The 16,119-nt window shown below is 37.0% G+C and overlaps 1 protein-coding gene across 13 annotated transcripts in view; it reads left to right on the top strand.

The window, feature by feature from the left end:
* PIKFYVE (phosphoinositide kinase, FYVE-type zinc finger containing) overlaps window positions 1-12,719 on the top strand; it is an 82,187-nt gene extending 69,468 nt beyond the window's left edge. For 10 of the 13 annotated variants that reach the window (XM_025278133.3, XM_025278131.3, XM_025278129.3 and 7 more), the window contains 10 exons: window positions 104-187; window positions 924-1,021; window positions 2,875-3,039; window positions 4,387-4,446; window positions 5,107-5,283; window positions 6,190-6,293; window positions 6,644-6,772; window positions 7,862-8,123; window positions 8,547-8,621; window positions 9,419-12,719. In XM_025278133.3, the coding sequence (XP_025133918.1) occupies window positions 104-187; window positions 924-1,021; window positions 2,875-3,039; window positions 4,387-4,446; window positions 5,107-5,283; window positions 6,190-6,293; window positions 6,644-6,772; window positions 7,862-8,123; window positions 8,547-8,621; window positions 9,419-9,534 (1,270 nt within the window). In that variant the 3' untranslated portion in view covers window positions 9,535-12,719. Of the gene's footprint in view, window positions 1-103; window positions 188-923; window positions 1,022-2,874; window positions 3,040-4,386; window positions 4,447-5,106; window positions 5,284-6,189; window positions 6,294-6,643; window positions 6,773-7,861; window positions 8,124-8,512; window positions 8,622-9,418 lie in introns of all 13 variants that reach the window. The other 3 variants (XM_044937704.2, XM_044937705.2, XM_044937706.2) reach the window with 3 other exon arrangements.
* The last annotated feature ends 3,400 nt before the right edge of the window (window positions 12,720-16,119 follow it).

Consider the following 16,119-nt stretch of genomic DNA (forward strand, 5'->3'; position numbering starts at 1 on the left):
TAATGTTTGTGTTTCTATAATGCAAAGCTTATTCTAAAGCATATGATTTACTTTAAAAGAAGACCTTAATGTTTAACATATTTCAATCTGTTTCCATCCTAAGTTGTAAAGAATACCGGAATGCCTTAGAGGAATTGTCCAAAGCCACTCAGCGGAACAGTGCTGAAGAAGGGCTTCCAACAAACAGGTGATACGTGATTGAGGAAAATTTATTTTAATTGAACTATATCATTTTCTACGTGTTCCTATTTCAGTTTTATTACAGCTTATTGTTGATGTAAAAGTTTCTAGAGTTTAATCAGTGGCACTCATTTTTTAGCCAGTAATTGACAGAACAAAATTCAGGTATAGCAAAAGACCTTAAAAAGTCTGCTAGGTTACAGTTTTCTTATAAGTGTCATAGAAGTTCAAAGTGTATTGCATATTTACATTTTTAAGTTTTTAAGTTCTCTTTGCTGTGAAAATTAATTTCTGAAATTGGTAAACTACTGCCTAGCTTTGTACTTTAAATACTTTAAGAATTTTCCATAATAATTAAAGATCTTAACAGCTAAAAAACAAAGCAAACCTCTGCCAAACCAGCTCTTTTAAGTATTTTTGGTATTTTAGGTATTTGAGACAGAAATTGTCATAATTGTCACCATTGACTTAACGGGTGCTATAATATAGCTCTGATAGACCTGAGAAAAATATTTTAAGACCCTGTATTCTTAAAGCTTGAACATTTTTCTTTTTCTTAAAAGTCTAGTATACATTTCAAGACTTTTTCTTCCATGCTAACCTGTGTTTATATAAATTATGAACCAGATTTCTGATATTGTGGGTGGGGTTAGGTGGGAAGTAGATTAATATAGGAATTAGAGTACTTGTTATTTTGTGTCTGAATCATATAAAACCAACTTTTCTTCTGTTTCTCATTTTAGTACTTTAGACAGCAGACCAAAGAGTAGCAGCCCAATTAGACTACCTGAGATCAGTGGAGGACAGACAAACCGTGCGGTAGAAGCAGAACCACAGCCAAGTAAGATTACAAATGGAGAAGTACTTTTGTTTGTAATTGTGGTTTGAAGAAGAAAACACATTAAATAAGAAATACCATCTGGCAAGGATTTATTGTTTCTGATCTTTGAACTATAATATGGATGTAAAATTTTTATATATTTTCTTTTGTGTATATTTCACTTTTCTTTGATTTTTAAGTTTTTGAGTTTGAAACGCCTAGAAGCGTTTCATGCAAAAAGAAGGTCCATGCAAAAAAGAAGCAGGATCAGCCTTCTTGGCTAGAGCTTTCAGTTTAAAGCATGCGACATAAGAAATATACTATCGGTTTTTTTTTGTTGTTTGTTTGTTTGTTTTTACAGCATTGTTGGCATTGTGAAAAGAACTTTTCATGTCTTATCTTCTTTAATTCCCACAATAACCCCATATTAGACATATCTCCATTTTTCAGAAAGTAAGTTAAGACTTAGATTAAGCACTTTGCTCAAGGTTACACAGGTAGTGGGGAGCAGAGATTTGAAGTTGTGTTTGTCAGGAATATTCCCTACAAGTAACAGAAAACCCAGTTGGTGATGGGCAGGGGAGCCTGGCATGCTCCAGTCCATAGGGTTGCAAAGAGTCGGACACAACTGAGTGACTAAACTGAACAGAAAACTCAAATCTACTGGGGCTTAAACAAAGGACAGTTTATTTTTTTAAAATAGCAACGTCTGCAAATGGGCAGTTGCTGGCATTGGTTCAGCTACTTGGCTTTGTCATGACAACATAAGGGTTAGTTTCTCTTTGATTTCTCTTAAATTTTATTCATGGTCAGAGATGTCTCACTCTAATGTCTGCATTTGAGGCAGAAGGAAGGGAAGTACAAGCTTCTGCTCTTGTCTTTTATTAGGAAATTCCCTTTCCTTTTCAGTCTCATTGGTTAGAACTGAGTCTCATGGCCACCCTTTCCTGCAAAGGAGACTGAGAAAGTGGTGAGCATCATTGTCCTGGCTAGTTTATACAAATCATGATTCTTTTCCTGGGACTCCACATGCTGCTGCCCTAAAGAATATTGGAGCTCTGTTAGCAAGGAGCAAGGTGGGATTGGATATTGAGGAGAATGTGATAGTGTCTGCCACCCTAAGTAAGCACTTAATGATTGAGATTTGGTGTGGATTTTGTTAATGGTAAATGTACAAAGGGCTTCCCTGATAGCTCAGTTGGTAAAGAATCTGCCTGCAATGCAGGAGACCTCGGTTGGATCCCTGGCTTGGGAAGATCCCTTGGAGGAGGGAAAGGCTACCCCCAAATTAGGATCATATGTATTAATGATATGATGAAGCTCAAAAGGAAGAATAAAAGTATAGAACAAGCTTTAGTGATATCTTTGGCCATCCTATACTACTTATTTTTGAAAAATGCTAAAACTCAAATTATATATTTTGCTGTGTTAAAATATAGGAACACAGATGATATAAATATGTTACTTTTAACTTTGAATCTTCATAGCTTGGAATACTGTTCTGTGTTAGTTTAATGAGCTGTACTGTAATACTATAAGAACCTAGCCCTATCTTAAACTTGTTGCTTAAGATACTATGATGGCCTTGGAAAGAAATTTTTTAAAGTCTTTCTCTATATTTAATAATTTCTCACATTTTGATATGTAGCTATCTGAACATTGCTTTTCTTCTGTTCTTGATAATAAGAGTGCTTGATTGCCCCCTAAAGCCCCCATAAACCATATGGAATAATAATCTGTGCAAATGAATCCATTAGTGTTACTCTTATTTATTACTTTTATATAATGGTTACTGCTTACACAGGAATGAATTTTAAATTTTTAGTTTTCTACGTGCAGTGACCTGTACTTAATATGTTACCTCTTATTTTTAGCCAAAAAGGCTTCTGGAATGTTGTCCTTCTTCCGAGGGACAGCAGGGAAAAGCCCTGACCTCTCTTCCCAGAAGAGAGAGACCTTACGTGGAGCAGATAGTGCTTACTACCAAGTGGGGCAGACGGGCAAGGAGGGGACGGAGAATCAAGGCATTGAGCCTCAAGGTGTGTTGAAGGAGACCAAATGTGCTTGTTTTAGGCTTCAGTTTACTTACTTCAGTTGGTTATGTTCCTTACAGCTTTAAGTAGATGCTTCTACTGCAGAAATCAGGGCCTTCCCGCTCTTCTCACACCGTGGTGGGATAGAGTGGGAAAAGCCTGGTGCTGGGAGAATCCAGCTGGTTTCAGGTATCATCAGAAATCCTTACTTGCTGTATCGATAATGGAAAAGCAGTGTCTTCCAAGGTTTACTGAGGACTAAGTGACATTATGCATCTATCTCACTGTATAGCTCACAGTGTATGTTCAAATGAGGTCATCCCATTGCCCTCTCAGACATCCCCTTTCTTCTGCAGTCTCTGTAAGGTGGAAGCTACTGATACCCACCTTCATTTAGGTATTTAAAAAAATACATCTACCTGATGGTGTTTGAATACAGGGTTAGACCAGGAGTCAGATAACTGAGCTGACCTGTCTTTGTAAATAAAGTTGTGGTGGAACACACACACCCTCCCTTTCATTTACTTACTGTCTGGCTGCTTTCCCATTATATTGGCAAGTTGAGTAGTGGCAACTGAGTAAAATACTTACCATCTGGCCCTTTAGAGGAGTAGTTTAGCAGCCCCTGGGTTACAGCATGAATTAGTAGTTTAAGAAATAGAGATTGCATGATACGTTTTCATTAATAATTAAGATCTGTGTTTAGTATTCTATAGGCTGTGATCCTTAGAAGGCATTGGTGCTTTGAAAAAAATAATTTTGAAATGGGAAACTTAGAGGATGACTTGTTCTTCTAGATGTTAAAATGTATTACAACTCTACAGTAATTAGAGTTAAAATATATTACAACTCTACAATAATTGTCTGGCAATAAGTTTGCCAGACACATTAGTCAAATAAGAAAAACAAAACAGCTCTGAAGTAGATATTAGTATATTTTCTATAGTGCACATATATCTTAGTATATGATAAAGCATCTCAGAATATTGGGAAAGCATTACTCTAGACACAGGGAAAACTGGTCATAAACTTTGGTAAAATAGCCACAGAAAGTCTTGATGTTAGAATTGAGTAAGTTTATTGCTATCATAGGGATTATTTAACTATAAGAAAAATTATTCTTCAATCTGAATTCTCTGATTTTTAATCTAAAAATTGATCTTTCAAAACATACATACATTTTTATTGTAATAATTTACAGTTAATTGTATGCATGATGCTTGTTTGAGCGTGGCTTGACTAGGATAATACTAACTGACTTAGTTTTTAATTTATATCAGGGAAAAAGAATACACAAAATAAACTGATAACTGCCTAAAACTTTGGCTCTACTAATGATGTTAAATCTTTTAGATGAAGTAGATGGAGGAGATACACAGAAGAAACAACTTACAAATCCTCATGTGGAGCTTCGTAAGTATGAGATAAATCTCTGGTTTGGGCACCCAGGACTATAATTGAATAAACTCCATTATTTGAAGCTCCTAGCTTCACACTAGATAAATATCCTATCTCTTGAAATGAATACTAAGTCTTTGTGCTGATGAGCATTTGTTTCATCTAGATTTAGTTTATAAACTTTACATTATTTAATTTAAAAGGAAATCTATTTGTAAATTTAATTTAAATATAATTTAATTTATAAATTTTAATTTAATTAGATGTCTAAGGTTTAAATAATTTGTTCTTGTATAATTTAGAGCCACAGTACCTTACCAAGGCATCTGGAATTGTGTGTACATGTTTTGTTACCCAGAATAGTAACACAGTGAAATTTAAGATGTAACCATACAACGATGAAAATGCAGTAACCAGCATAAAATTAGAACCGAGTCTTGTTTTATGTTTGGTTGTTTTTCTAGAAATATGTAAGGGTGGTCCTAAGGTACTCTCTTAATCCTTCCTGAAGACAACAGAATAGTGATAAACAGGGATATAGTAGACTTAACATGAAAAATACTATCATGGAGAAAATTAAATGCTTGCATTTGGTGTGGGGGTGGGGAGTGGGCAAGAAGGAAAAGATACTTCTGATTCAGAAGAGCTTTTTTCTAAAAACATTTCTGTTTATAGAATTTTCAGATGCCAATGCCAAGTTTTACTGTCGGCTCTACTATGCGGGAGAGTTTCATAAGATGCGAGAAGTGATTCTGGGCAGCAGTGAAGAAGATTTCATTCGTTCGCTTTCTCACTCTTCTCCGTGGCAGGCCCGAGGAGGCAAATCAGGAGCTGCCTTTTACGCTACTGAAGGTAGGCTTTTTTGCTGTTGTTGTTTAGTTGCTCAGTTGTGTCCGACTGTTTGCGACCCCATGGACTTAGCCTGCCAGGCTCCTCTGTCCATGCAAGAATACTGGAGGCAAGAATTTCTCCAGGCAAGAATACTGGAGTGGGTTGCCATTTTCTTCTCCAAGGCCTTTTTGATCATTTGCTAATTAAGCGGCATCCATCTTTTTTCCCTCGGATAATTTATGAATCCCTTGAACTGAGGTAATGTGATGTGTCATTTAGCAAACATGTTTTTCTTTTCATGCTTGAGAGGATTAATGAAAGACAGGTATTGATCAAATCCCTACTAAATTCTTTCTAGTCCTGAGTTTTCCACATGTAAATAGTAACAGAGAACTTCTAGAAAACTCACAAGGTACCTCAGAGCTGATGGGAGAAAGATAAAAATTGAAACATTTGACTTGAAAACTGTAAGGCCAAGTTCTTAACCTGCAGGAGTTGACAGCAGATTGCAACCATTTGTACTACATATTTGAGTTCTCCGTACTCACTGAAAGTGCAGTTACTTGAGAAAATGCATCAGCAAAGATGTGCTTGATAGGCACTTTTATAACTGTTAGTTCCTGGATTGCTAACAAAGGAATTGGTAACATTTTACTTGGTAGTTTTAAAAAGTAGATCATCTAGCTATGACTTCAGGTGTGCAACTGTCAAATGCAGAGTTTTATTGACTATATAAATTCTCAGAAGCCCTTCCAAACCTTCAACTTGAGAACTATATTCTGATCAAAATCTTCTCAGCGTTATCGTATTAAAAACATCCCTTCAAAACATGAAGTGAGCAAGTCATTTAGGATTCTTAGAATGATTTATTTTAGATTACCTCAGTAAATATTGCAACTGAATAAACGTGAAATTTTTGCCTTTTAGATGACAGATTCATTTTGAAGCAAATGCCTCGTCTGGAAGTCCAGTCTTTCCTTGACTTCGCACCACACTACTTCAATTACATTACAAATGCCGTTCAGCAAAAGGTAGAAACCTAAACCCTGATCTGTAACTAGAGTTTACTGGTCCATTTAACCTCCTGAAAGTGCTAAGGGCAGTTTTCTCTATGCTTTTCTGTTTGTTACAGAGTAGTTTGTTATTCTCATAGAAAAAATTTGTCCCTCCCCCATTCCTTCTCTGCATTGGCAGCCACAAGCTAGTTTTATATTTCTTAAGTCTGTTTCTATTTTGCATGTACATTCATTTGTATCTATATTTTTTAGATTTCACATATATGTGATATCATACAGTATCTATTTTTCACTGACTTCACTAAGCATAATATTCATAAGTAATCCTTTTTGATAAGAGGTTACTTTTATCTTTGCTGAATTAGAGGCCTACTGCATTGGCCAAGATTCTTGGAGTTTACAGAATTGGTTATAAGAATTCTCAGAACAACACTGAAAAGAAGCTAGATCTCCTTGTCATGGAAAATCTTTTCTATGGGAGAAAGATGGCCCAGGTAAGGATAATGAACCACGCAAACTAGCTGCTGGATCCCTTCATATTTTTGGTTCCTGAACATAATGATTAGAGAATAACATGGTATTTGATAGTAAATATTAAACTTTGGTTACTAGGTCAGCTTTAAGTTTTGAGTTACTGAAAGAATAAAGAGGAATATTATGGACTGGTCCTAAAATTTAACATAAACAATATCCTAGAAACACAGAATTATAGAGTAAGAAGGCAGATCCAATGGGTCTGGCCATTTTAAAGATGAAGAAACTGAGGCTCAGAGGAATTGAGGACTTTATCAAGGTCTCACAGCTCTTCCTAGAATTCAAGTTGGTCTAGATTCTAGAACAGTGCTCTTCAATGTACTGGTCTTTGAACTGTTTCCAGTCTGTGGAGCTAGGAGCTTGAATGAGAATGTAATTTTTTTTTTAGAATGTAAGTTAATGTACTGCTTTCTTCATTGAGAAAGTCTTGCTATAGCAAAAGCTGCTGCTGAACTAAACTGTAGGTTTAATGATGTGTAATCAGTTTACATTCTGGCATCAGCTTCTCTTTGATCTTGAGTCAGGAACAGCTGATTAGCTGGTCTGTAGAATACACCTCAGGTTCCACTGGTCTAGTTCCCAAGTCCCCTGACTAGCATTGTTTTTTCCTACTGTCTAGAAATTCCTAGAAATATGCTGTTGCTTCTGCATTGTCCTGCACAGTTTTGATATCAAAACTTGAAATTTCCTAAGACTGTTTACATCTGTTTTTCAAACTGGTTTATGATTCAGCAATATATTTTTGGAGTTACTTGTTAATGTTTCTTATAGTTGATTAAATGGGTCAGTATATTTCTGACATATTTGAATATTTGGGTACCTAGTTATTAGTTTCATATGATACAATTATATCACCATTTGCTTTTTGTGTTATATAATTACAATGTATGCATTCAATGACTTACATAAGTTATAAATTTTAAAGTTAAATATTAAAGTGTTTATAAGGATAGTGGGTACAAGGAAGCTTTCTGCCTTTTAAATTTAATTATATTAATTAACCATTTGTAGCAACTCACATAAATGACAGAGAATTCTCTTTCTGCTAGGTTTTTGACTTGAAGGGTTCACTTAGGAATCGAAATGTAAAAACCGATACCGGGAAAGAGAGCTGTGATGTTGTTCTTCTGGATGAAAATCTCTTAAAGATGGTTCGAGACAACCCTCTGTATATCCGTTCTCATTCCAAAGCTGTGCTGAGAGCCTCGATCCGGAGCGACTCCCACTTCCTTTCTAGCCACCTCATTATAGACTATTCTTTGCTAGTTGGGCGAGACGATACCAGCAATGAGCTAGTAGTTGGAATTATAGGTAGGTTGATGAGCATGTCTTATGTGCAGTTCATGATTGAAGCCAGAGTAACCTTTGAAGACTATACTGAACCTGTTGTAGTAATAGCTTATTGAATGTTTTCACAAACTCATTTGAAATTTTAAAAATAATAGTTTTTCTGTTCTAGTACTTTTATTCATATTTCTCATTTCCATTTTCATTATCAAAAATATATGTATTCAGGAATTTACTTAAGATAAAGCCCTGTGAGGTTGTTATGAGGTTTGGAAGAATTAAAATGGTAAAAAACCCTTAGGACAGCCCTTGGCATATTGTCTACACCTACAATATTGCCAGCACTCAATGTTAACTAATGTAGAAGTAATAGCAGTGGTAATTGTGATTGTTATCTGCTTATATTTATTAAGAGAGCTTTTACTGCTCATCTCACCCCTGCAACAGATTATATCCGAACATTTACCTGGGACAAAAAGCTTGAGATGGTTGTGAAATCAACAGGAATTTTAGGAGGACAAGGTGAGCAGAATTTTTGTTCAGTTTACTCTTTAAACTGTTCTCATTATCTTCCTCATCAGTTAACATATAACAAATGGATACTTCAGAAAAAATTATAAAACATAACTGGTTATCTTTGACTTTATCATCATTTCCAAAATGATCAAATAATAAAAGGAATTGTTTAAATGGGGAAATACGGGATCTTAAATATGTGTTAAGATGCGGTGCCTGCTGCATGCTGAGTTGTGTCCAACTCTTTGAGACCCCCTGGACTGTAGCCCACCAGGCTCCTCTGTCCATGGGATTCTCCAGGCAAGAATACTGGAGTTGTCATTTTCTACTCCAGGGGATCTTCCTGACCCAGGGATCGAATGCACCTCTCTTGTGCCTCCTGCTTTGGCAGGTGGACTCTACCACTGCATCATCTAGGAAACTCTGTTAAGAAGCCAGAGGTTCTCAAAATGAAAAGTTAAAGGAAAGAAAGGCCAGAGTTCCTGAACAGGAGGTTGTCCTGATTAACGCTTGAAGTCCTTTAAGTTCTCTGAGCACTGAGAGCACCAGGTGTGCTTTCAGACATCTCTCATTTCTAGGCAAGAGCGTCTTTTAAAATAAAAAGGTCCTACCAGGAAGGACTGTCCCTTGTCATGTCGTACAGTGAGCACCCTCTCTTTTTTCTGAGCCCATCATAGTGTGTGTGCTTACAGGACATGGCATTTTATGTTCGTTTACATGAAAGAACATAGCTGTCGAAGTCAGTGGTCTGGTCAGTTATGTAACAGCTTCCTTTTTTTCCCTTTACCCTTTTGTAATCCTAGGTAAAATGCCGACCGTGGTCTCTCCAGAGTTGTACAGGACTAGATTCTGTGAAGCCATGGACAAGTATTTCCTGATGGTGCCAGACCACTGGACAGGCTTGGGTCTGAACTGCTGAAATGAAACACATACTCTGAAACGGGCCAGGAGGAAAAGGGGGCCTGGAACCAAAGGACCACAAGTCAGCTACATGTTTTATTTCTTTGTCACATTCACCACAGTGTGCAAAGGCCTTTCAGTTCTGAAGTTGGGTAGGCCATCTGTAGCTGAAGGGTTGAAACTCCATGGATTTGCACTTTGGTTTTTGATACCTACAAGTTAGCTAACCATGGGCTGGGAAATTGCACAAGTATTTTGTTCACATAAGCTGAAATCTAGATTCATTTCAAAGGTCTGAGAACAAATGTATGGTTGGAGATGAGATTGGCTGAACAATGGGTTGTCATGTTTGCTGACAGTCCCCTTAAGCAAACAGTGTGTCATAGATTGTAACTCTCCTGGCCTCACATTGGATACATTCTTTTTCTGGAAAGGATTGGTAGAGCTGGTGAATTTTCCTTGTGTTTCTTATGTAACAATTTAATGTTTGCCTATTATCAGAATTTCTGAAACTCTAAAACAATTCTGAATTATTCTATCAATGGCCAGTTAAAGAGATGGATGCAAGCTGTTCTTGTTCTGCTGAGGAATTTGACTTAAATTGGGAATCCTGTTGTGTTCTGTATCTTGCCCTGTTTTCAAGTATGTTTGATAGTTTTCAAGTTCTATCACTTCTTGTCTGTGGGTGACAGGAGGCCACAGCCATTAACTTCAGGCCTTTTTCTGGAGCTGTTTTTTAAGCCTGTTTACAACTTTTGTGCAAGTAGTACGCAGAACTGCACTTGTCTGCGTGTGCTCATAGTTTAGGTTTTTCTCCCACTTTCAGGGAGATATTACTAAATGAGTCTAAAATGACTAAATCCCCAAAGGGATAATTATTAATGGAAGATTACTTTTAATCTAAAAAGAAAAATTAGGCCTGATCCAAGAAATTGGGCGAGGGAAGCACTCGCCTGTTCTTTGTAGAGGTAAAGGACCAGTAGTGTGTACTATAGGTATAACTAGTGATTTATGTAGCATCTATAAAATTACGATGTTTCCCATATGGACATCCTTGTTCTCTAACTTTCTGAACGAATTTCTAGGCCAGTTCTGACTGTTGAGAAATGTTACGAAATAAGGTATTCTTAGTAAGAAACTCCTTGTTTAATAGTTTTTGTTTGTCTAAAAAGTGATCAGAAGTCTATGGCTAACAACACAACCCCAGATATTTTCTTGTGGCTTCTTTCCATAATAAGGCTAATTTGGGGATTTATAACATTTTAAGGTTTCCACCCTTTCAGGCTTCCCATAGTAGCATGTTTCTTTTGCAGCTTCCACATAATAAGAAAAAGTCTGGATACATTCCAGTTACAGAGACTTAAGTTTATGAAATAGGAACATTTTGGAAGGTTTACTTGAGAAAATGAAAGCATTAGTTTGGTGTTTGGTGCTTATTAGAGACATGGTTTGCACTAGAAACAAGCTGACCAAGGGTTCTAACTGGTCTGATGACAAGCTTTTTTTTTTTTTTTTTTTTTTAAACATATGGTGTGCCTTTTGAACAATACAAAGCCCTGATGTTGGTTTTGTTGTCAAAGACCAGTCCAGAACTGGAAGATGTGGAGATATCCACTCCTCTCGTGTCCAGGAACAATGGATACTGCATCTCATTTCGAGTGTAAACATGTCTTGCGTCTCTGTTTATTTTTTTTGTGTCAGGATACTTAGGGTTGTTTACCCTATCCATTGCTCACACCTCTAGTCAGGAACACTTCCAGGAGCAGGTGTCTTCCTCCAGATGCAATCAGATTGTTTCTCTGTTTTGGTCTCAATACCTTATGTACAGCTTGAATGCTCCATTGAAATAGGTCTTGACAATAATGTGTCTTCTTGATTTTGGTTTCCTTGCCCATGACTTGAAGAACCAAGTATTATTATTTTTTTTTTTAAGTACTGCTGTTGCTTAGGTATTTTTGTGGCTAAAAAATTCCAATGTAATGTAATCTGAAGTAATACTTGTTTCCTTGCAAGTGTGATCTGTCCATTTAAAACTGTCTTAATGAAGGGAAAATATAAAACTTAATTTGTCATGAGTGGTAGAACTGTCTACCTGGCCTCCTGCTGCTCTTATTTAGGCCACTACCAGATATATAAGCCTTTTCAAACACTGTCGACTCAGTGTTAGACACCGAGTGACTGTTTACCTCTGTTGAATTCCCCACCGAGGCCTGGAGAACCTTGATGCTGAAAAATTAAGAATGAGGAAGGAATGTTAATACTTTGCTCTGTAGCATAAAAAACACATTCTGAGAATAGTTGATAGTAGCACAAGAAAGCTATGTAAACATGTTGCATTGTATAAAAATCTTATCTACAGATATAAACTGTTTTAATGCCATCAGAACTAAAAATATAAAGGATTTCCTTTTCCTTTTTTTCTTTTTTACCCAAGCCTGAGAAAAATAAGGGGAATAAACTGTTGTAAGCCCTTTTGTAGTCTATTGAATGTTTTAAATTTATAGATACTCAAATTTATAGATACAGAATGTCCTACTTATAATTGTTCCCTTGATTCAGCAAGTGAGTGGTTTTCTAGCTTTGGCTTTTATTTGGTATTGTAAATAGTAGGGTTGTATTGGTTTTTGTGGCATTAGCTGTTCCTTGGCTTTTTACCCATTAATGGTGGACTTATATAAAACTGCTGAGGAAAGTTATCTACCTACAGAAAGTTTGCTTTAGCTAGCAGAGTACTAACCCTTGTGAATGAGCCTGGTGATAAAACAGACTAGGCCATTCGTTATTCCTCAAGTGTTAACATACTGATTTAAGCAGTATTCAAACCATCTAGTGCAATGCCTTTTTTGTTTGTTTTTGTAACACGGGTGCAGTTGTATTATAGAAAAATAAAAATTACAATCATGCGCAGTTTTATTAATGCTGCTGTGCTGGTTTTGTAAAAAAAATGTACATTATGTCTTTGTCAGGTTTAATTTTAACGAGAGAAATGACATTGTAAATCAGAATAGCCTCTTTTAATTTAATATGAAAAATCCAATTAACAATATTGAAAATACTTAGTGTATTATATTGTATATATTTCTCTACTTTGATTCCGGCTGTTTTATATCATTGACATGTTATTTAAGAGATAAAACTGCCTTGAACTTTTGGAAACTTAACACTGTAAAAAGAAGACTTACAATAAACTGAGAATCAACTTCACTTTGTTTTGAATCTGCTTGAGGAAATTAACAAAAGGAGATGGGAGTTGGCGCCTAAGCCTAGCCCGGGCCCAGCTGTGTTGCCCTCTGTTCATTCTGTCCTTCTTCTATTGGGAGAATCGAAGCCTTTCTCTAATAAATAACCCTTCTCTATAGATCTAAGAAAGGGGGGTGCTAAATCCTTAGGTTCACTTCACCCAGTAGGGGCCTGGCCTTTTCTGTTCATCTCCTTTTCCTCAGTTCTTCTGTGTTTCCTTAGGGCGCTCAAGAAAGGTCAGCCTTGCCCAGCGGGGAACGGCTGAGTCCACCTCCAGGGCAGGCTCTATTATTAGTTGCTCCCACTCTTCACAGGGTCCCTGAAGAGGATACCATAAACTGCATCCTGCAGCTGTAAGCACGGCAGCTCCCACCCACCACAGCCGGGACTCACCTGACAACAGTGAGGGCCCCTGGACAGAGTAGGTGCCTCCTGCCCCCAGGGATGCCCGGGCGGCCTGGCCTGCTTCCCCAAACCCCCAGCTGTGGCAGAAAACCGTTTATTTCATTGGATTTTTTTCCCATTGTTTTTCTATTCTCTATTTGATCTCTGCTCTAATCTTTATTATTTCATTCCATCTGCTCACTTTGCATTTTGTTTATTCTCCTTTTTCGGATTCCTTAAGGTATAAAGTTAGGTTATTGATTTGAGATCTTTTTTAATGTGCATATTTTTATCTTTGAACTTCCCTCTTAATTCTTCTTTCACCGTCTCCCGTGAATTTGATACGTCGTGTTTACATTTCACTTATCTCGAGGTTTTTTTTTTAAATCTCTTGTGATTTCTTCTTTGATCTTCCAGTTGTTCAATATTTTGTTGTTTAATTTTTACATTTTTGTGACATTTCCAGTTTTCCTACCGTTACTAATTTGTCATTTCATTCCATTGTGGTTGGTAAAGATACTTGGTATGATTTCATTCTTGTTAACAATTTATGCCTCCTCCCCCCCAAATTTTTGTTCTAGAGCATGCACTCCAATGTCTTAGGCCAAAGCAAAACAGAAGAAAGGTGAGGCAGAGATCTAAGTAAAGTGTTTTTGAAACTCATAGACATGAGTAAAATACATGAGGAAATCACAAGTTGCTGATCTAGGAATTTTTTCTGATGTCTTCACCTATTGAAAGTTTTAATTTTTTTTTTAATTAAAATTTTTTTAAAGTTTATATCTTTTCCTGACTTGTTAAATTGAAAATAAAATCTATGAAAAGATCATTTTACTGTAGTCAATGTCCTTTAACGCTCTTTGGAGTCAGTTGTCTTGAATTTGGCTGTGAATTTGGTGGTGGTTTGCCGATTATTACTTTTAACATTTTTCAAATTTGCCACATTATGTGTGGCAGAGTGGGAAACTTTTTAAATTGTATAAATTCTCACCTTTAGGACATTGTTTGCACTTATGTGGCGTTTAGCATGGTGCCATGAAAACTGCCCCCCCTCACGTCCTTGGTGGAGGAAGATATTTTCAGGGAGATTATTGTTGTCAAGAATGAACCAAAATGAGGTTGCAGTGGTGAGCAGTGACCAGTAGAGGGCTCTGAAGTACTTGATCCTAAGATTTCCAAATCTGCTAGGAGAGCAGTTTGAAGCCCTTGGAGGGATCAGTGGGACTAGGGGAACCCAAATCCCCCAAATCTTTGCCCGAGTCCTAAGTGTCTTCTAAGTTATTCTTTTACAAGAGTGTGTACATCTCAGAATATGTAGTTTTCATTTGGAGGTTTAAGTTGGAAATAGCAGTATTTTTTAATGAGTAACTTTTTTACAAATGAGGGTAACACTAAAAGCTTTTCATTTGAAAGAGCACATGCTTGATGCATTTTCTGTTCATAACATCACTGAAATAGTAGTTTCAAGGCTGTACAATAAGTGACTGTCAGAAAAAGGACATTAGGAAAAATTGGAGAAATCTCAATAAAGTGTGGACTTGAATTAATAATAATGTTTCTACATTGTTTTATTGTGACAGTTGTACTTTAATAAATGTAAGATGTAAGTAGTAGGAGAAACAGGGTGTAGGATATCTGGAGACTGTCTATACTGGCTTTGTTATTCCGACAGAAACAAAACAACAAAAACAAAAAATAAATGAGTTGTTATACAGTGGATAGGAATAGGCCTACTTTAGAGATGTTGGTTTTAGTGAGATTAAATTAGAGGGTCTTTTTTGTCCTTACTAGCCTGTTGAAATATTTTTTCTTTCCCTGTTTCAAAAACCAGCTGCTCTATATGAAGTAGCTAAGCCAGTGAAATGAAGATACCAGTTGGGTTCTACAGACATGGATATGGATGGTCAGCTGTAAAGGATTGGAGCAACTGTGGCTTTTGGTATCTGGGTTGGCCTGGAACTGTTTCCTCAAAGATAATGAGGGATAACTGGATGCTGTGTTCCCTGTCCTTGGTAGTCTTCATGTATGTCAGATCAGTGTCCTGCGGGATACCCATTCCCCACAGATCTCTGGGTCTCTCTCTCTCTCTTTGTGCAGCTCTCTCCTGTCCAGTACTCTGACCTCAGAACTGAGGGTCTTGGTCTCCTGGGATTCTCAGCTATCTCCTTACCCCAAGGAACAGATCAGGGTCCTTCCAGACATAACTGAGGACATTCTGGACTTGTTTCCTCTCCAGGATTCCTGTCCTTGATTGGCTGATATCTACCCCTGTCTTGAAAATTGCTGTTTTGTATATTTTGCCTGGTTTTCTTGATTGTTTCAGACAGGAGGGTAATTCTGGTCCCTATTATCTCACTTTGGCCAGAAGCAGAAGGCCAAGCCAGATGATATTTCATAGAGTATATCTGAACGCTGTGTCGGATTATTGTTACAGTGTTTTCTGCTGCTGTGCATGCTCAGTTGTGTCCCGCTGTTTGGACTGTAGCCTGCCAGTTCCTCTGTCTATGGGGATATTGGGGCCAGAATACTGGAGTGGATTGCTATTTCCTCCTCAGGGGATCTTCCTATTTGTAACTGTTTTAAAAATGATTTTTAAAAAGATCTAGTCTCCTAATTGAAATCCTGTTATCTGAAACAATGAGAATAGATGATAGTATACCAGGAAGAGAATTTTTTAAATTAGTTCAGTATGCAAAAATATGCCTTAAACTACCTCCAGCTGGGTGTGACCCTATCCATAGATACACATTATAACCTGGACAGGGTGTGCTCCGGGAAGGTATAAACCCTAAACCAGACTCCTGATGGTGCCACCATCTTTGCCTTTTAGCTTCTCATCCTGAAAGTACTGTTGAACACCAAGATTATTCAAGAACGTTAGGATATAATTAATTGTTCTTTTGTGTATTGGTAGCAGAACTTGGTAGGTGCTTCTAGATTTTTCCACATAGAATTTGATGGCCATTTCTGCCACTAACTT

Source organism: Bubalus bubalis, chromosome 2 (genome assembly GCF_019923935.1).
Source record: "Bubalus bubalis isolate 160015118507 breed Murrah chromosome 2, NDDB_SH_1, whole genome shotgun sequence".
Classification (NCBI taxonomy): domain Eukaryota; kingdom Metazoa; phylum Chordata; class Mammalia; order Artiodactyla; family Bovidae; genus Bubalus; species Bubalus bubalis.